Below are 20,260 nucleotides of genomic sequence, written 5' to 3'. Positions count from 1 at the left end.
AGCAGTTCCAGTTGTCCTCAGAAGTCCGTCATTTGTGTCTCAGTCCATCAATCCAGTCTCCCTTCCTCAAGCTTTGCTCCTTCTGCTACCCACACCAAACGCTCCCTTCATCAGGTGCTTTTATGCCTGAGGACCCTATTGCCTTCAAGTGGCTGCAGCTGTTTAGCCTTACCCTTAAAGGGGCCACTGCTGACACTACAGCCTACCTCCTCGCGAGGTCTTCCGTGATTCCAATACAAACCCTATGGGCACAATCCTAACTTGCACTGCAAACAGGCAGGCCAGCAATTCTGCGCTGCACCCAATACAAGTTTGGGGCCAAAAGCAACACAGTCCAAGGCAAGAAGAAGCCATAAGAACAGCTCCACTGGATCAGGCCATAGGCCTATCTAGTCCAGCTTCCTGTATCTCACAGCAGCCCACCAAATGCCCCAGGGAGCACACCAGATAACAAGAGACCTCCAAGGCATCCTGGGAATTGTAGTTAAGAACATAAGATCAGCCCACTGATCTTGGAAGCTAAGCAGGGTCAGGCCTGGTTAGTACTTGGATGGGAGACCACCTGGGAATACCGGGTGCTGTAGGCTTATACCATAGTCTTTCGAGACTGAAGGTTGCCAACCAACCACTGGATCAGGCCATAGGCCCATCTAGTCCAGCTTCCTGTATCTCACAGCGGCCCACCAAATGAGCACACCAGAAAACAAGAGACCTCATCCTGGTGCCCTCCCTTGCATCTGGCATTCTGACATAACCCATTTCTAAAATCAGGAGGTTGTGCATACACAAGCCTTCCCCCTTACGCTGTGTGGTGCTGCAGCAGCCTCAATGGGTCTACTTGAATGTGTGCCACCTGCTGAGGTGGCGCAGATCCAAGCATCCCAGAGCTGCCCAGGAACAGGGTCAGGATCCAAGACAACTGCAATATCCTGGCCCCACCTCCTGCTCCCTGTCTGACCCAGGAACGCCCGCTCCCCCCACCCCGAAATGTTACCTCCTGCCTGTTTCCAGCACAACTTTCTATAGCAGGCACTATGTTTTCAACCACTGCGCCGTGGCACACTGGGGTGCCGCAAATGGTCCCCAGGTGTGCTGCGGGAATTTGGGAGAGGGTCATTTATTAATAGGGCCACTGGGGAATGTGAGTCCCCCACCAACAGCATGGTGTGCCTTGTCAATGGTCAAAACACTGATGGCCTTGACCATTTTAGTGCCCTTTTGGTGTGCTGCGAGATGAAAAAGGTTGGAAATCACTGGTCTATAGCAGGGGTCTCCAAACTTTTTGGCCAGAGGGCCACATCAAATATCTGCCATGGTGTGGAGGGCCGGAAAAAAATTTAAATATAAAATTTAAATAAATAAATCTAAGAAGGAACTTAGATTAAAGATCAATAAGTCACCGGGCCCTGATGGCATCCACCCAAGAGTTATTAAGGAATTGAAGAGTGAAGTTGCAGACCTCTTGACTAAGGTATGCAACTTGTCCCTCAAACAGCCACGGTGCCAGAAGATTGGAGGATAGCAAATATCACACCTATCTTTAAAAAGGGAAAGAGGGGGGACCCGGGAAACTATAGGCCATAGAAACTATAGGGGCTGTTCGGGCAGCGGTATCTTCCCGAGGTCTTCTGCCATGAAGACAAATGCAAAGAACTCATTTAATTTCTCTGCCATCTCTAAGTCTCCTTTTATCTCCCCTTTCCCTCCCTCACCATCCAGAGGGCCAACCGCTTCTCTGGCGGGTTTCCTGCTTCTAACATATTTGAAGAAGCTTTTATTATTCCCCTTAATGCTGTTGGCCATGCGCTCCTCATAGTCTCTCTTGGCCTCCTGTATCACCTCCTTACATTTCTTTTGCACTGTTTATGTTCCTTTTTATTCTCCTCATTAGAGCAAGACTTCCATTTATGGAAGGGCTTCCTTGCCCTTTACGGCCTCTCTAATTTGGCTGGTTAACCATGCGGGCACCTCCTGGACTTAGTTGAGTCCTTCTTCCTTTGCGGTATACATTTCCGCTGGGCCTCTATTACTGTTGTTTTAAGCAGCCTCCATGCACTCTGGAGAGATTGGACTCTTTTTACCTTCCCTTTCAACCTCCTTCTAACCAGCCTCCTCATTTGAGGGAAGTCTGCTTGTTGGAAGTCAAGGGTATTTGTGAGAGATTTGCCTGGTATTCTTCCCCCGACGCGCATGTCGAAATGGATCGCAGCATGATCATTGTTCCCCAATGGCTCAGTAACACTGACATCTCTAATCAGGTCCTGAGTACCACACAATATTAAATCCAGAGTCACCTGCCCTCTGGTGGGCTCTGTGGCTAGCTGGTCTAAGGCACAGTCATTTAGCATGTCAAGGAATCTGGGCTCCTTTTCGTGACCAGAACACAAATTGACCCAGTCAATATGAGGATAATTGAAGTCCCCCATGATTACAACCCTGTCCCTCCTTGTCACCTCCCTGATCTGTTTCCTCATTTCAAGGTCTCCTTCCGGTTTCTGGTCTGGAGGATGATAGCACGCCCCCAGTATTACATCACTCCTCAGGCCTGGTAATTTAACCCATAGAGATTCTATGGAGTTGGACCCACCTTCAATCTCTACCTTGCTGGATTCTATCCCTTCCTTAACATAAATGGCGACTCCACCTCCAACACGCCCCTGCCTGTCCCTCCTGTAGAGTTTATAGCCCAGGATTGCAGTATCCCACTGATTCTCCGCACTTCACCAGGTTTCCGTTATGCCCACTATGTCAATGTTTTCCCTGGTCACCAGACATTCCAGTTCTCCCATCTTTGCTTGGAGTCTTTGGGCATTCACATAAAAGCATTTGTACATGGAATGCCCCAGTATGGGCCATTTATTAGCTCCTTTGTCTCGGCATCCTCTCACTGTGCCAAACTGTCTATCACATCCCATCATGCTACCCTTCCCAATTTCTTCTCCGCCTTTGTCTTGTTGTTCTCTAACCTCCCCATCCTCGCCCCATAGGGATGAGGAGTCCCGAACCGGATGCCCCTCGGCTCCTGTCGGCCTTCCCCCAGGGATCAGTTTAAAAGCTGCTCTGCCACCTTTTTAATGTTATGCACCAGCAGTGTGTTTCCATTCTGGTTCAAGTGAAGCCCGTCCCTCTTGTATAGGCCCCGCTTGTCCCAAAATGTTCCCCAGTGCCTAACGAATCTAAACCCCCTACACCACTGTCTCATCCACGCATTGAGACCCCTTATCTCCTCTTGCCTAGCTGGCCCTGCGCGTGGAACAGGTAGCATTTCAGAGAACGCTACCTTTGAGGTCCTGGCTTTCAGCTTCCTACCTAATAGCCTAAATTTGGCCTCCAGGACCTCCCAGCTACACTTGCCCACGTCGTTGGTGCCGACATGCACCACAACCGCTACCTCCTCCCCAGCACTGTCTTCCAGCCTGTCTAGATGAGAAGTGATGTCCGCAACCTTCACACCAGGCAGGCAAGTTGCCATGCGGTCCTCATATCCGTCGCAAACCCCCCTCTCTGTTTCTAAGAATCAAGTCCCCCACTACAAGAAGTCCCCTGACCCCCCTCCCTCCAAGGAGTATCCTGAGTGCATTCAATTACGGGCCCATCCCCTGGAGACGAGGTCCCCCCTAGGGGATTGTTTCCCTCCTCTCCAGGATGATGTCCTCCAGCCCCGAGTCTTCCCACCTGGGCAGCTGAGGAGCTGCACGCCTGAGGGTGGGACAAAGCCTGATTGTCCCCGGAAGTCCCCCCATGGTCCTTGTCTGCCTTCCTCTGCTTCTCGAGGTTGGCCACCAAGGCTTCAAGGGAGCGGACGCGTTCCCTGAGACCCTGGAGCTCCTTGCACCGAGGGCACACCCATGACTTATGCCCCAGAGGGATATAGTCGTACCTGTGGCACTTGATGCAAAACTCTGGATAGCCCGCACCCTGCTGCTGGCTGTCTGACTCCATAGCTTTTTAAATTTTGTTTGTTTTTGTTTTGGGGTACTTAAAAATCCTACACTTGTTAGCAGCCCTCTTCTCAAGGGAAGTAAGTGTAAAGTCATGCACATTGCGGCAAAAAATAAAAACTTCACATACAGGCTAATGGGTTCTGAACTGTCTGTGACAGATCAGGAGAGAGATCTTGGGGCGGTGGTGGACAGGTCAATGAAAGTGTCAACCCAATGTGCGGCGGCAGGAAAGAAGGCCAATTCCATGCTTGGCATCATTAGAAAAGGTACTGAGAACAAAACAACTAATATTATAATGCCGTTGTACAAATTGATGGTTAAGGCCACACCTGGAGTATTGTGTCCAGTTCTGGTCACCACATCCCAAAAAGGACATATTGGAAATGGAAAAGGTGCAAAAGAAACCGACTAAGATGATTGCTGGGCTGGGGCATCTTCCTTATGAGGAAAGGCTACGGCGTTTGGGCCTCTTCAGCCTAGAAAAGAGACGCCTGAGGGGGGACATGATTGAGACATACAAAATTATGCAGGGGATGGACAGAGTGGATAGGGAGATGCTCTTTACACTCTCACATAATACCAGAACCAGGGGACATCCACTAAAATTGAGTGTTGGGAGAGTTAGGACAGACAAAAGAAAATATTTCTTTACTCAGCATGTGGTTGGTCTGTGGAACTCCTTGCCATAGGACGTGGTGATGGCATCTGGCCTGGATGCCTTTAAAAGGGGATTGGACAAGTTTCTGGAGGAAAAATCCATTATGGGTTACAAGCCATGATGTGTATGCGCAACCTCCTGATTTTAGAAATGGGCTATGCCAGATGCAAGGGAGGGCACCAGGATGAGGTCTCTTGTTATCTGGTGTGCTCCCTGGGGCATTTGGTGGGCTGCTGTGAGATACAGGAAGCTGGACTAGATGGGCCTATGGCCTGATCCAGTGGGGCTGTTCTTATGTTCTTAAATAAGTGAATAAATGAAAGAATGGGCTCATTCTTTTAACCTCTCTGGCCCTCAGAACACCCTCCAGACACAATCAGAGCACAGTTCTGGTCATGTGCAGTTGAGTGGGCCAGAGGCTTTCAGGGGACAAGAGGTTGGCTGCAGGCCAGAAAGAGGCTTGCTGCGGGCCGCATCTGGCCCCCAGGGCGGGGTTTGGAGACCCCTGGTCTATAGTAAGAAATTGTCCCTCTGCCTGGAAGAGTCGTGCAAGCTGGAAGTAACATCACAAGAGATGACGACCATAGAGGTGAGTGTGCCTTGAGAAGAAAAATATTGAAAATCACTGATCTAAAACATTTAACGCTCCCCCTCCCATTTCCCACAATGATGGCCTCCAAGTAGGACACCAAGTCATTCCAAATGGCATAACGACATGGAAACAATCCATGGCATTACAACAGCAGCAACAAGAACAGAAAGGAGAGAGAAGCACCTTGTCTCATCCTGTGTGTGCCTTTAATCAGGGTGATAATAGGTGAGGGAGCAGTGTTTACAGGGACATGGCATCATGGCGGAAGTCCTGGGACTGGGCGTCCACCAGTCAGTGGTGATCAACCAGATACTGTGCACATTCTTGCAACGGTATGTGAGAGCTTGTGCAATGTTGATTTTCAGCAGGAAGCCAAATGCAAAGTCCACTCAGTCATGAATGGAGCACACTGATAGCAAACAAATGTCAGACTTCTGACAGCCAGCAAAGGGTAGTGGTTCAAGTGTTAGGCCCGGGTGCTTCCGCATCCCCACACAGCCATAAATCTTCCCGGGTGATGCTGAGCCATTTGCTTGCTCTATCGCTCAGCCTAAACTTCCTAACCTCACAGGGGTGTTGTGAAGAGAAAAGGTGGGATATCCTGGAACGAGCTGGAATCCCTAGCAAGTATGCACTGCTGAAACAGAGACGCCTGCGTTGGCTCGGTCATGTCGTGAGAATGGGTGATGGCCAGATCCCAAAGGATCTCCTCTATGGAGAACTCGTGCAAGGAAAGCGCCCTACAGGTAGACCACAGCTGCGATACAAGGACATCTGCAAGAGGGATCTGAAGGCCTTAGGAGTGGACCTCAACAGGTGGGAAACCTTGGCCTCTGAGCGGCCCACTTGGAGGCAGGCTGTGCAGCATGGCCTTTCCCAGTTTGAAGAGACACTTGGCCAACAGGCTGAGGCAAAGAGGCAAAGAAGGTAGGCCCATAGCCAGGGAGACAGACCAGGGACAGACTGCACTTGCTCCCAGTGTGGAAGGGATTGTCACTCCCGAATCGGCCTTTTCAGCCACACTAGACGCTGTGCCAGAACCACCATTCAGAGCGTGATACCAGAGTCTTCCGAGACTGAAGGTTGCCAACTAATACTGACTAGGGGATGGACAGAGTGGATAGGGAGATGCTCTTTACACTCTCACATAACACCAGAACCAGGAGACATCCACTAAAATTGAGTGTTGGGCGGGTTAGGACAGACAAAAGAAAATATTTCTTTACTCAGCATGTGGTCGGTCTGTGGAACTCCTTGCCACAGGATGTGGTGCTGGCGTCTAGCCTAGACGCCTTTAAAAGGGGATTGGACAAGTTTCTGGAGGAAAAATCCATTATGGGGTACAAGCCATGATGTATGCGCAACCTCCTGATTTTAGAAATGGGTTATGTCAGAATGCCAGATGCAAGGGAGGGCACCAGGATGAGGTCTCTTGTTACCTGGTGTGCTCCCTGGGGCATTTGGTGGGCCGCTGTGAGATACAGGAAGCTGGACTAGATGGGCCTATGGCCTGATCCAGTGGGACTGTTCTTATGAACTACAATTCCCAGGATGCCTTGCAGGTCTCTTGTTACCTGGTGTGCTCCCTGGGGCATTTGGTGGGCCGCTGTGAGATACAGGAAGCTGGACTAGATGGGCCTATGGCCTGATCCAGTGGGGCTGTTCTTATGAACTACAATTCCCAGGATGCCTTGCAGGTCTCTTGTTACCTGGTGTGCTCCCTGGGGCATTTGGTGGGCCGCTGTGAGATACAGGAAGCTGGACTAGATGGGCCTATGGCCTGATCCAGTGGGGCTGTTCTTATGTAATCCATCTTTCCAGCACAGGTGCAACCTCAAAGCAGCCTTGAGGAGGCTTCTGTGACTGCCACCCCAACACAGGAAGCAGTCCATAGGTGGAGCAGCATCTGCACTGGAAAATTGGATAGGATTGGACCCTAGAGCCGGGAGGAACATGGGATAGAGATGTGAGAAAAGTTATGCCTTTATGATGTGATATCCCAGCTCAAGGCAAGCAAGTTTTTAACTGGCACCTACATGCTCATAAGATGGGGCATCTCATAAGTGTGTCCAGGGAGGGTGTTCCATGATCCCAGACTTCCCAGTAGCTCCTCTCTCACTGCACCAGTGGGGACAGTCAGAGTTGGGCCTCAGCAGATCTTGGTTCAGCCAGAATGGTGTTTTGTCCATCTAACAGCCCGGACCTACTCAACTCCCTCACAGCGATGCAGCTGTACCAATGTGGTGGGGATGTTTAGGCATCTGGAGTCCTTCAGGTAAGGGATAATTTGTTCCCTTGCCCTGGGGTAAATCTGCCCCAGACTCATACCTGCACCAGTCATATCACTTGTGCCAGGGCCAAGGTAGGGGGATCAAGACTGTGAAAGGGGATAAGATATCGGCATGCCAATCTGCCACCGATACCACTTCTTCCTGCCCCTTATCTACTTTCCTTCCAGCCCCATCTCCCCATTCCTTCCCCTCCCTGCCTCCCTCCCAGCCCCTTTGCAGAAGGTGACAGGTGTTCCTGGCTCTTTAATGCATGGGCCCAGCCACTTGTAGCTTGTGGTGGAAGGCAGGCCACAACTGAATGGTTTCCTGTGTTTCGTGACAGCTGTAGAAGAACTTGCCTGCCAAAGCAAGCCTTCTGGCCCAAACAGGAGTGGGCTATAAATCCCTCCCCGCCATCCAAACTGCTGTTAGCCCTGCTGGGGAAAGCCAATAATAGCACTTTGCATTTGTAAAATGCTTTTTGAGTGAGCAAGGTGTTTCACATGCAATTTATCAATGCAGTAACGATTATTATCCCCATGTTGCAGCTGAAGCTGAGAGGGAGCAAGAAAGGCCTTGACCGGCAAGATTTGAACCCCTGAATGGCAGCTCCATCCCCGAGCCTGTATACTACACCTGTATACTTAAAACACACAGAGACCAGCGTCTTTGCCCTGATCTAAGTTTCTCCCCCCACACACTGTGGTTGCTTTTAAGCAAAAACAGATAGTTTGGGAAATCACAGATCTTCTGTGTAATGGGTACATTGTTTCTGAGAAGACAACTTCCTTTTAAAGAGAAAAAAAACAAGATGCTAGTCCTTAAGGGCAATGCCTGATGAAATATCAGAATCCAGAAGATGGGGCTGAACATTCCAGTGGTCAGTGCCAAACCAAGCCTGACTTACCAGTGAAAGCCACGAACCAGGGAAGATTATCATTTCCCAAGCAAAGTCCCAATCTGATCAGGAAACACTTATAGGCCTTCCAGGGGAAGGAGAGTCAATGGCCAACCTACATAAGTAGAGGGACTCCAGTATCTGGACTGCCTCACTCCCCAGGGCATTCACTGATAGGCTTCTGGTGCTCCTAACAGGGAAGGATTCATGTGGGGCAAATGCTGTTGCAGAGCCTTCAAGCTGACTATTATATTTGGGAATGATTAAAGTGGGATAAGCCAAAGTTGGGGATTTGAATGAGGAGCAACAGGAAGGTGGGGCACCATGGATTGAAAATAAATATCAATGCAAATGCCTAGCCTGTTCAAAAAAGGGGGCAGGACACAGTCTACAAGGAGGTCTCCAGGCTCTGCGGAGCATTGCAAGAATTCCTGGAGACCCACCAATCAGGCTGTGCAGATTGCCCTGAGGCCTCAGAGGAGGAGAGGCTGTGGCTCTGTCATGGAGCCCTTGTTTTGCAGGCAGGATACCAGCCTTGATCCCAGGCAGCATCTCAATGTGGGGAAAGATCCCTGCCTGAAGCCGGAGAGAGGCACCGCCAGTGGGGATTATAGACAATATTCAGCCTGATGAGCCAATAGGTTTGACTCCATTACAGCAGCTTCAACGGTTTGGACCTAAGAGCTTCCCAGCACTGTGCTTTCTTCCACAAGTGGTACAAAATAGGCTCAATTTGGAGACATTATGCAAAATAAACTACGTGCCAATTTTCATGGTGTCTACAAATCACATGATCCTTTTGCAGCAAAAATGCAGTAAATAAGAATGCAACCAGTTCACATTTCCTTGATTGGCTATATTTATTCAAGTTCCATCATAAGGCCTTTGTGCCACAGTATACTTTAGATTTTGATTGTCCTTTTGAATGGAGATGATGCAAACATCCCTGCTAGGTGGTGACTTCCTCACTTGAATGAGCAAGAACTTCAGGTCAACTGCAAACACTCACACCAGGAAATTCACAGCAGGTTGGACAGTCACCCTCTCCTTGCAGGGAACCCTGTGGGGATGGAGTTGGACTAGGACCCTCCAATCACACAGACAGAAAAAAGACCCAAGTTACACACAGCTAGTGGTGTCATCCTTTCCCTTGCTATCCCTATGGTGGAAACTTGGAATTGGAAACAGTGGCACAGCTGTACTGTTGGCATCCTTCAGTCTCGGAAGACTACGGTGTCACGCTCTGAATGGTGGTTCTGGAACAGAGTGTCCTCTCCAGTGCGCAAAGCCTGGGTAAAGTAGGTATGGAGGATAGGCTGTTACCCATGCAGCAAATCCCTCCTCTCCACGTCGCTGAAATGGTCCAATGGAAAGGCAGAGGCCAATACGGCTGGTTCCTGCGGCGTCGCAGGAGTTGCCAGAACGTGACTGTGTTCAGCCATGAACTGCCTCAGGGACTCCGGCTCCGGATTTTGCCCCGAGGTTGACTCCTGAAGCCTTTTCCCTAACTGGATGTAGCCACAAGGCAGTGGAGGTTTGGGATCAGAGTTTTCCTTCTCTCAGATGAGCTGCCTTCCCAGGCTGACGAGTCCCATCTACCCAGTGGCACAGCTAGAAGGGGTATAAAGCACCAAGTTTTGTAGGGAGCTCACCCCGTTGTGCAAACGGCCCATCCCCTTTCGAGCCATTCTGGGCAGTGGGTGCAAAATGGAGGCATACACCCACCACCCGGAACGGCTCTGAGGTGGAGGGGCCACTTGCAGGCTGGGGTGAGGCTCCCTGCAAAACGTGGTGCTTTGCACCCCCTCTAGCTACACCAGTGATTGGAAGCCATTTGAGATTTGGATCTGAATTTTCAACAAGGACTGCGATGCTACATGGCTAGGTATAGTTCACAATACAATACTGTGGTGTACTTGGTATGATACCAGGACCTGCCTGACACCTTTGAGATGAAGAGTGTGTGTTGGGGGTGTGTGTGTGTTCATTTATCTCTATACCATGAATTCCATACTAGTTTAGTTGAGCATGATAGTTGATCCCCCAAATGAGTCACAAATTAATTGGACTCCTTTAGGATGTTCTCACCCCTGCTGTCCAGGAAAGCAGGCAGGTGTCTGACTTCCAAAGAATTCCTCACCAGGCAGATTCAAATTAGAATTCTTTGTAAGGAATTAGGCTGATTCAACAAAAAACAAATTATCACCTGTTTCCTCTTAGCAGCATTTTCATATTTCAGTTCGGAATGGATCTTTAAGAGTTACTTTGAATTCCTAGCAAGGGCCAGAGGAGTAGGGGGAGAGGAGGAAGGCAAAGTCCTTCTCCCTTTCTGGGAGGTGGAAATACATCTATAGGGAAGTGAGTTTGAAAGGGGCATTTGGAGGAACTGGGGAATAAATAGCACCTTCCTGGAGTAGGAAGAAAAAGGTCTTGGGGGCAGATGGAATGGGGAAACATCTGGGTCTCCCCAAATTGACCCTGATCAGAAGTGATGGTTGGACAGAACCCAAAGAGCAGGTAAACAAATCTGGCATCCACACCAGGGATAGCTGTATTCCAAATGGCATAGCTAATATTAGCTACCACATTTCTTTTTGGGTTTTCGGGTGATTAAAATAATTCATATTCTTTCTTCCCATCCAACAGAGATTCCCGGTGGGGCAAGATTAAAATGCATAAGATCATGAGAAGAGCCCCTCTGGATCAGGCCAGAGGCCCATCTAGTCCAGCTTCCTGTATCTCACAGTGGCCCACCAAATGCCCCAGGGAGCACACCTGATAACAAGAGACCTGCAAGGCATCCTGGGAATTGTAGTTAAGAACATAAGAACAGCCCCACTGGATCAGGCCATAGGCCCATCTAGTCCAGCTTCCTGTATCTCACAGCGGCCCACCAAATGCCCCAGGGAGCACACCAGATAGCAAGAGACCTGCAAGGCATCCTGGGAATTGTAGTTAAGAACATAAGAACAGCCCCACTGGATCAGGCCAGAGGCCCATCTAGTCCAGCTTCCTGTATCTCACAGCGGCCCACCAAATGCCCCAGGGAGCACACCAGATAGCAAGAGACCTGCAAGGCATCCTGGGAATTGTAGTTAAGAACATAAGAACAGCCCCACTGGATCAGGCCAGAGGCCCATCTAGTCCAGCTTCCTGTATCTCACAGTGGCCCACCAAATGCCCCAGGGAGCACACAAGACAACAGACCCAACCTGTGTCCTGGTGCCCTCCCCTGCATCTGGCAATCAGAGGCAGCCTGCCTCTAAAACCAAGAGCTTGCACAGACCTGCTATGACTTGTACCCCGTAGCTTAATGGGGTAAAAAATATCAAATCTTCTTATCTGGAAAATAAATATGGCTTTGAGGGCTTAAAACAAAGTAGACAAATTCAGAGAGCCTGTTAGTAGCGATGGAAGCTGAATGAAACCTCCATGTACAGAGGCAGTATACCCAGTGGCGCAGCTGAGTATACCTCTGTGTACCAAGTACTGAGGGGAAACAGTAGGGGATGGCAGTCCCCTTCATGCTCTGCTTTCGACCTTCTCAGAGGCAAGTGCCTCTTCAGTGGCATAGCTAGAGGGGGTGCAAAGCACTAAGTTCTGCAGGGAGCCTCACCGCATTGTGCAAGGGGCCCCTCCCTCTCTCTTCGGAGCCATTCCGGGTGGTGGGAGCAAAACTGAGGCCTGGCTCTAAAGGGGAGGGGCCCTTTGCACCCTGCGGTGAGGCTCCTGCAAAACACAGTGCTTTGCATCCCCTCTAGCTATGCCATTGTGACCCCATAATGCTAGATACGGAACCTGGACCAAATGGACCTTGATTTGTACAGCCAGGACAGCCTATCCATGAGACCGACTGAGGCAGTTGCCTCAGGCAGCAGGCAGGCAGGGCACATCTGCCCACTTGCCCGCTCCTTGACCCACTCCCTAGATTGGAAGACAGAGACAGAGCAGAGGTGGAAGTGTGGAGGAACGCCCTCCTCTACACTTCCTCTTTGCTTTGTTCCCCCTCTTCCTATTCCGATTCAGGGAACAGGAGGGGCAGAGGTTGGCACCGTACCAGGCAAGAGGCATAGGCATCATTTGGTCCATCACCTCAGGTGCCAGGAAGAGTCAGACCAGCCCCAGATCCAGCAAGATATTAAGGTTCACTCCTGTACACATTTTCCTGGGAGCAAGCCCCACTGAACACACTGAACCTTTTTTGGAGTAGACATGCCAAGGTTGGTGCTGTAATGTAGTACTTGACGGGGAGGTGATTCATACTCTGCTAACCTGGTTCACAAGCACCTTTGGCACTTAGGCTTTGGTGAAATCTCTGCGCTGTCCTATTCCAAATCCAGGCCTTGCTAGTGGTTGAGTTGGAGTGTGATCTGCTTCCTCAAGTATTGTTGCAGCTTCTCAGTACCAATGGTGGGATTTCAAATTAAATGTTTGTTTTGATGCTCTTGAGTTTTCTTTTGTGTCCCGTTCCTGCAGGAAGAAGATTCCTCTGGTGTACTGTGAAAGTCAACAGCTCTTATTCAACCACCTGTTTCTCAAAACCCTGATGATCTCTTTTTAATTGTTTCAATATTCTTATTAAAAAAAGAAAAGAAATCCTGGTCTTCTCTAGTGTCCCCCAAGAAAAGCCCTGTTTGATGTCTGTGAAGTAAAGACAACCAGCAGGCAGGCATTTCAGGATCTGAAAGTTCAGTGCTCCAAGATCCAAGAACTCCCAGGCTTGATTTTCAAGGCTGAAGAGACAAAATGGCAGCCAAACAGGTCACAGAAGCCACCTTGGATCCCAGCTTCCAAGCAGTGCATTCAGAAGTGAAAAAGAAGGAAGAAGGATCCTCGATACAGGAGGGAGAACACTTTGACTGTCTCTCTCCAGAAAAAGATGAGTGGCCGCCCAGATACAGAGAGTCACACTGGCTTGAGAAGGCAATGCACCCACGTTGGAGAAACCAGCTGATGTCAGATTCCAGGCTACAGAAACATAGCACAGATTTTCTGGTCTCCTTCAAAGGGCTGCCTGATTCCTGTAATTCACCAAGAGAAGGGTTGGAGATTCAATTTCTTGGGGGCAAAGTCCTGCAGGCATGCAACAAAATGGAAATTGAGGATGTCAGAAATTTTGAGGAAGGGGGAGAAGATTGTGCTGTCAGCATGGAGATGAGGCATCAGTGTTTTCGGCGATTCTGCTATCAGGCCGCCGAGAGCCCCCGAAAGGCCTGCGGCTGCCTCTGGGATCTTTGCCGTGAGTGGCTGAAGCCCGAAAGGTGCACCAAAGAACAGATCTTAGAGCTGGTGGTCCTGGAGCAGTTCCTCAGCATCTTGCCTTTAGAAATGCAGAGTTGGGTGAGGGAAAATAGCCCGGAGACCTGTGTCCAAGCTGTAGCCCTGGCTGAACTTTTCCTGTCGAGACAAGAAGAGGTGAGAATGTGGATCCCAAGATCAATGAGAGGATGTTGTGGGCACGTCTGCATGGTGAACATAAACGGGTTTGAAACTAATTTAACTCTTGTGGTCCGCTCCTCTCTAGGAATTCGAAGCTGTAATGTTGTCAGAGTACTGAGTGCATGTAGGATTGCTTTCCTTTGAGAGCTGATATAAGCTGGTGGTTCCTGGTTTAAGCCTTAGCCTAGCCATGCACACAACAAGTACCCTTAGCAAGACTTTCAACCACAGTTCTCACTTCTGCGATATGGGGTTAGTTGTACAAACACTATACACAGAACCCTGGATAGTGTACAGGCTCTTGGTAAGAATTCTTGTTATGCGCAAGAGAGTATTTTTGGGAAGCTTCTTTACAACTGTTTTTGGAATACTGTTGGCCACCTCCTCTCCAGAAGGATGGCAGAGTGCTGGGAGAGAGAATTGTATATTGTATTGGCAACCTTCAGTCTCGAAAGACTATGGTATCGCGCTCTGAAAGGTGGTTCTGGCACAGCGTCTAGTGTGGCTGAAAAGGCCAATCCGGGAGTGACAATCCCTTCCACACCGGGAGCAAGTGCAGTCTGTCCCTGGTCTGTCTCCCTGGCTATGGGCCTTCCTTCTTTGCCTCTTAGCCTCAGACTGTTGGCAAAGTGTCTCTTCAAACTGGGAAAGGCCATGCTGCACAGCCTGCCTCCAAGCAGGCCGCTCAGAGGCCAGGGTTTCCCACTTGTTGAGGTCCATCCCTAAGGCCTTCAGATCCCTCTTGCAGGAGAGAGAATAGCACAGTGAAAATGACCAGGCACCTGGAGCATCTACCTTGCAAGGAAAGGCTCACAACTTTGGGGATCTTCAGGCTCGAGATGTGGGGATGAGACGGGGTATGCCATAGAGATGGTGGGCAGAAAGAAGCTTTCCTCTCCCACAATTCTAGAGTCACTCACAGAAATTGGCTGTAGATGGATTCATAGATGGTGAAAGGGAATCACGTTTTTGCCCAAGGCATGTATTTATTTTCTTGCCACAAGATGTCATGGTCCCCTTTTTGAAAAAGGATCAGGCTACTCTATTGCAGATTATCAACAGCTATTCATCACGATGGTTCAATAGACTTTTTCATGTTCAAAGGCAGTATTTCCCTCGGAACTATCTCAGACAGCAGATCAGTGGCAGTTCTCCATTGCTCCTACATTGGGAAATGAAGAGGGGGACAGAGCAGGAGACCTGGAGAGGTGAGGAGGGAGTGGGCTGGAGAGTCTCTGATTCTTTAGCCCACCACTGTCATCCCTACTTTCTCTTCCACTCCGTCCACTTCCCAATCCAAGGAATAGGAGAAGCCAGAGCCAGCTCAGGATAGTGTTTCTCAAACTGTGGGTTGGGACCCACTAGGTGGGTCATGAGCCAATTTCAGGTGGGTTCCCATTCATTTTAATATTTTATTTTGTGGTATATTAGACTTGATGCTACACCACGATATATGACTGCGTTTGGGGAAATGACAGATCTGTACTTTTAACAGGCTACTATGTATATGGTTTTAACAATGATAGTAAATGGGACTTACTCCTGGGTAAGCACAGTTTGAGAAACACTATCCTAACCCTATCCTAACCAGCTCTGATCTGGTTCTGGCTCCTTCTATTCCTTGGATTAGGAAGCGGATGGAGTGGAAGAGAATACAGGATTGCAGTCTAGGATTGTTAAAAATGTTCCTGCTTGATGATGTCACTTCCGGCCATGACAGCACTTCCGGTGTGTCCTGACAGATTCTCATTCTAAAAAGTGGGTCCTGGAGCTAAAAATGCGGGAACCACTGGGTTAGGAGGTTGTGGACTGTCTTTGACCCCTTCAACACACCAGGAACAGAAACAGAGTTTCCTGGGTGCGTGAGCATAAAGGGTGGTGTAGTGGTCTGGGAGGTGGACTTAGACCTGGAAGATCCAGGTTCGAATCCCCCCTCAGCCATGAAGCTTCGTGGGTGACCTTGGGCCAGTCACTTTCTCTCAGCCTCACCTACCTCAAAGGGTTGTTGTGAGGACAAAAGGAGGGCAGCAGCTCTGTACACCGCCATGAGCTCTTTGGAGGAAGGGCGGTATAAAAATGTGAAAAATGATAAATAAAATATTACTTCATGGATGATGTACATGGATGGATGATGTTTGAAGGTTTAGAAAAGGACATGAAGTGTACAGGCTGCAAGAATGTCAATTTTGGTCCACCGTTATCTTCAAATGCATTAGCAAGGCTTCAGTTCGAAAAAAATTCTGCTTTGAAACCAAATTTCAAAAGCGATATTTGTAAACAATTAAAATGGAAATTTAGAGGCAGGCTGCCTCTGATTGCAGATGCAGGGGAGGGCACCAGGACGCAGGTTGTGCCTGTTGTCTTGTGTGCTCCCTGGGGCATTTGGTGGGCCGCTGTGAGATACAGGAAGCTGGACTAGGTGGGCCTTTGGCCTGATCCAGCGGGGCTCTTCTTATGTTCTCACTCTGCATACTTCTCTCCTCCTGATTTTGGAAATGGGCTATGTCAGAATGCCAGATGCAGGGGAGGGCACCAGAATGAGGTCTCTTGTTATCTGGTGTGCTTCCTGGGGCATTTGGTGGGCTACTGTGAGATACAGGAAGCTGGACTAGGTGGGCTTTGGTGGGCTCTTCTGATGTTCTTATGTCAAACCTGTATTTTGAAACCATAACCGATTTTTTAATTGCTGTTTATCCTTTCAGGCACTGGGGCCACTCCAAGACACTGCAGAGAACTGTGGTGGGGTCAAGCAGGTTTTCTCAGACTGGACGAAGAAAGAGCCCCACAGAGAGGCCAAGCAGGAGACTGGAGCAGATGCAGCCATGCTGGGTAAAATAACTCATTGTGACTGACTTGTTGAACCCCTTGATGGTTCTGCAGCTCTGGCTCTAGTGCAGAGATGCTCCACCAGCAACACACTCCTGGGAATATTTACTCAGAACTAGGGCCAGCATATCCATGAGATAAACTCCCCAGCAGAACATTGGTAGGGGGCACCCACATCAATCTGCTCACTCGCCTACGCTTGCTCCTCTTCCTCCCACTCCCTGGCCTGGAAAAATAAGTGGGGCAGAGCAGAAGAGAAAGTATGGAGGACAGTAGAATAGTGGGCTAGAGTGTCAAAGATGCCTGACATTCTAGCCCACCAATTTCTTCTCCATATTTGCCTCCAAACAGGACAAAGACATTATAAATCATTTATAAAATATTATAAAACAGTACAAGATTGTGAGGATTCTGGAAACCAAGGCCTATGAGAAATGGTCGAAAGAGATTGATCCATTTAGCCTGGAGGAGAGAAGACTAAGGGGAGATACAACAGCTGTCTTCAAGTATCTGAAGGGCTATCACTTGGAGGGAGGGCAGGACGTCTTCTCCATGTTCCCTGAGGGCATGGCTATAACCAATGGGCAGATACTACATAGATGTAGATTTAGGCTAGACATGAAGAAGAATTTCCTACTATAAGAGCTGTCTGATATTGGACAGCTGTGGACCCTCCCTCAGTGGGGGTTTTCAAGCAGAAACTGGATGGCCACCTGTCAGGGATGCTGTTAGCAGAGATGTAATGCACTGTCCCAACACCCAGGTCAGGGATGTCACTTCCACATTCTCCTCAGAGGAGGGATGCTCGCTGCAGCTACTTTGCACCACCTGTCAGTGGCGTAGCTAAGGGGGAGCAGGGGGGAGCAGCAGTTGCACTGGGCATCAAGCTTTAGAAGGGCAACAAGCTGAGCTTGACACTAGTGACCAAAATTGTGAAAATTTTGGTATGCATGAATAATGCCATCATGTTATATATCATTGGAAAGGCAATTTAATGCAGAGTGCAATGAAACAAACTGCACTGAAATATCTGTAGTCTATCAAACGTTATGGCCAATTAACCAGAAAATGAAAACTCTCTTGCGAAACAAAAAGTGGATTTGCTTGACTCCAAACTGACCTATGAGACTGTTTGTTCTGAGTGCCAATGAGATGTTATTGTGATACAGCATGGGACCAATAACTTTTTATTTATTTGCTTAATTAAATCTGATGTTATCATGTGGGGAGGGGGCTACAAAATCTTCTTTGACCCTGGGTAGCAGATAGATGCCTTAGCTATGCCACTGACTGGGGGGAGGCAGCAGAACAAGTGGGTGGGGAGCTGCTGGGGGGAGGAGGTGGGTTCCTCTCAATTTTCACTTTATAAAAAGCCAGGAGTGATGTCACTTCTGGTAGTGACATCACTTCCGGGGCAACATTTTGTGCTTGGCACCGGGCTACATGATCATTAGCTACGCCACTGCCACCTGTCCCTTCCCCTGTGCAGGCTCCCCTTGAAGGGAGCCATAACTAGGGCAGAGCCCATGGAGCCATCAGGCGCCCCCTCTCGGTGTGGCACCTGGAGCAGGTGCCCCTCAGGCTCTCCCCTAGTTACAACTCTGTCTGGTTTTGCGTGGTGGAGCTTTATGACCTCCAAGGTCATGAAATCCGCTCTATCATTCTGTCCACTCCAAAGGAATCCTTGCAAAGGGTGCTTGCTGGCAGAGCATGTTTGACACACTGAAAGTCTCCAGTTCAGTCCCTGCCACCTCGGGTTTAAAAAGAGGTCACTGAGTTGGGAAAGAACTCTTTGGTGGAGCTTGGCCCAGTACCAGCCGGAGCAGACCATATTCAGCCGCATGGACTGGCAGCTTCTTAGGCGTTTCTGAAGTCCCCGACCTTCACTTAAACACTGCGCTGTAGACTGAGCACAGTCAGGGGAGGACGTGTGGGTGTGTGTACACTCCCCCACCCCCAGCATGATTAGGGATAGTTTGGATGCCCTGCCCGCACTTTGACTATGCAGTGGCAGGGATGGTGTGTCCAGGAGAGAAGAGTGGTGCGCACTCGCTCCTGATCACGTGAAGAGCCAGCGTGTTGGGCACATCATCCAACCCAGTCCGTTCTTGAACAGAACAGGCAGCTGGCTGCCATTAGATCCTGCTTCAGTTTTCACTTACATCTCACATCAGTCTGATATTAACTAGTCACTGACCAGCTCCCTGTCTGTGTATCATTTTTAATATATGCCATCAAGGGGTTCAGTGAGAACTCCTCTCCAGTTCTTTAAGTGTTAACCAGCAAATCCAATGTGGCTCTCCCCACACCAATGCAGTAGCGCCAGTGTGGCACCTGCTGAATCCCACAGGGAAGTCTTGGCATCTGGGGCAAGGGAATGTTTGTTCCCTTGCCTGTGGTAAACCTATGCCAGGCCTCTAGGACTTCTTACCAACTGTACAGCTGATGCAAGTCTACGTGGACCCGGCTGAGGGATCAAGGCTGGGAAGGGAGTTGGGAGATTGTGTTGCGGCTGCTGTCACCCCCTTCCTGGTCCGGATCTGCCCTCCTCCCTGTTCCTCTCCTCCTCTGTCCCACTCCACTCCCTCCCTGCCTCCTTCCACTTCCTGCATGAACTTACCAGCCTCGGTGGGCATCCTCTGGCCACTTGCTACTTGTTTTGGTGGTCAGGCTGCACAGACCAGCGTCTCACGTTTTCAGACAGCTGGAAAGCACCTGACATGACTGGAACGCTTGTGCAGCGATGTAAAGCTCTACCATGATCCAGCCACAAACGTACTTTGTGGGGGGGGGCAGATGCTGGAGACAGCCTTTGTGCACTGCAGAGTAGAAGAAGCGCAGCGTCTCTGTTCGAGGCTGGCCTCACTGCAGCCCGATTCCCCTGCACAATACTGTGGGGGAAACTTTAAGACGAGCACAGTGTTCACCAGAGAATCCGCACAAGTGAAAACTGGATGGTGGAAAAAGCCTTGATGTGAACTCGGGTTTTGTAAGGTATGAAAGACTCCATGTGGGGGCAGGGCTGGTGCCAGGGTCAGGGAGGCTCCTTGGGCTGGAGAGCCCAACCCAGGATGCTCTTTCTCAGGCACATTAAAGCATGGAAGGTGTTTGCTGGTGGCTTCCTATATGTCCCTGTAAATCAGGGCCGGCCCATTTATCAGGCCAACTGAAGCAGTTGCCTCAGGTAGAGGATTGGTAGGGATGCATATCTCTGTCCACCTCCTCCTTCCATTCACTGGGTTGGTAAAGGGAGGGGGGCAGATAGGAAGTGCTGAGCTATGGCACTGGAGAGCGCAAAGAACAGAATCTGCCACATAACCAAGTAAGAGGGGGCAGCATTTCTTTTGCTGCATCAGGCGTCAGGGAGGTCTTGGGCCAGCCCAATTGTAACCAGTGACGAAAGCTGCAGCTCTACACACACATACCTGGGATTTTTTTAAACCTTAGCAGGTAAAGGACCACCAAGTGAATCTGAGGAAGATGAGAAGTATCAGCTGGAGAAACCTGGTCAACGGGAACTGTGTGGGTCTCCTCTGAACGCAAGAATTCAGAACGTTCCTCAGCGCCATGAGGAGAAAGGCTGCCCAGCAGAAACAGCAAAGAAGTCTCTTCCTGGGAAGGGGGAGGCTGACG

The 20,260-nt window shown here is 49.6% G+C and overlaps 3 protein-coding genes across 3 annotated transcripts in view; 2 read left to right on the top strand and 1 right to left on the bottom strand.

Annotated features, from left to right (window-relative positions):
• Nucleotides 1-20,260, bottom strand: part of LOC136640311 (zinc finger protein 665-like) — a 274,368-nt gene that overhangs the window by 122,352 nt on the left and 131,756 nt on the right. The window lies entirely within an intron of this gene.
• Nucleotides 1-20,260, top strand: part of LOC136640316 (zinc finger protein 850-like) — a 145,272-nt gene that overhangs the window by 48,658 nt on the left and 76,354 nt on the right. The window lies entirely within an intron of this gene.
• Nucleotides 13,511-20,258, top strand: LOC136641375 (zinc finger and SCAN domain-containing protein 16-like). The gene is made up of 4 exons (XM_066617119.1): nt 13,511-13,777; nt 16,504-16,630; nt 20,075-20,149; nt 20,248-20,258. The coding sequence occupies exons 1-4, from the start codon at nt 13,511-13,513 to the stop codon at nt 20,256-20,258; spliced, it is 480 nt and encodes a 159-aa protein (XP_066473216.1).

This window comes from Tiliqua scincoides, chromosome 2, assembly GCF_035046505.1.
Source record: "Tiliqua scincoides isolate rTilSci1 chromosome 2, rTilSci1.hap2, whole genome shotgun sequence".
In the NCBI taxonomy this organism is placed as follows: domain Eukaryota; kingdom Metazoa; phylum Chordata; class Lepidosauria; order Squamata; family Scincidae; genus Tiliqua; species Tiliqua scincoides.
Note: the sequence above shows the minus strand (reverse complement) of the source record. Positions and strands in the feature narration are given on the sequence as shown.

Excerpts from the sequence above, each read along its gene's own strand:
- LOC136641375 (XM_066617119.1), top strand. The coding sequence starts at position 13,511 with ATGGAGATGAGGCATCAGTGTTTTCGGCGATTCTGCTATCAGGCCGCC. Across the intron at positions 13,778-16,503 it reads TCCTGTCGAGACAAGAAGAG|GCACTGGGGCCACTCCAAGA; the intron begins GTGAGAATGTGG and ends TTATCCTTTCAG. Across the intron at positions 16,631-20,074 it reads AGCAGATGCAGCCATGCTGG|CAGGTAAAGGACCACCAAGT; the intron begins GTAAAATAACTC and ends TTTAAACCTTAG.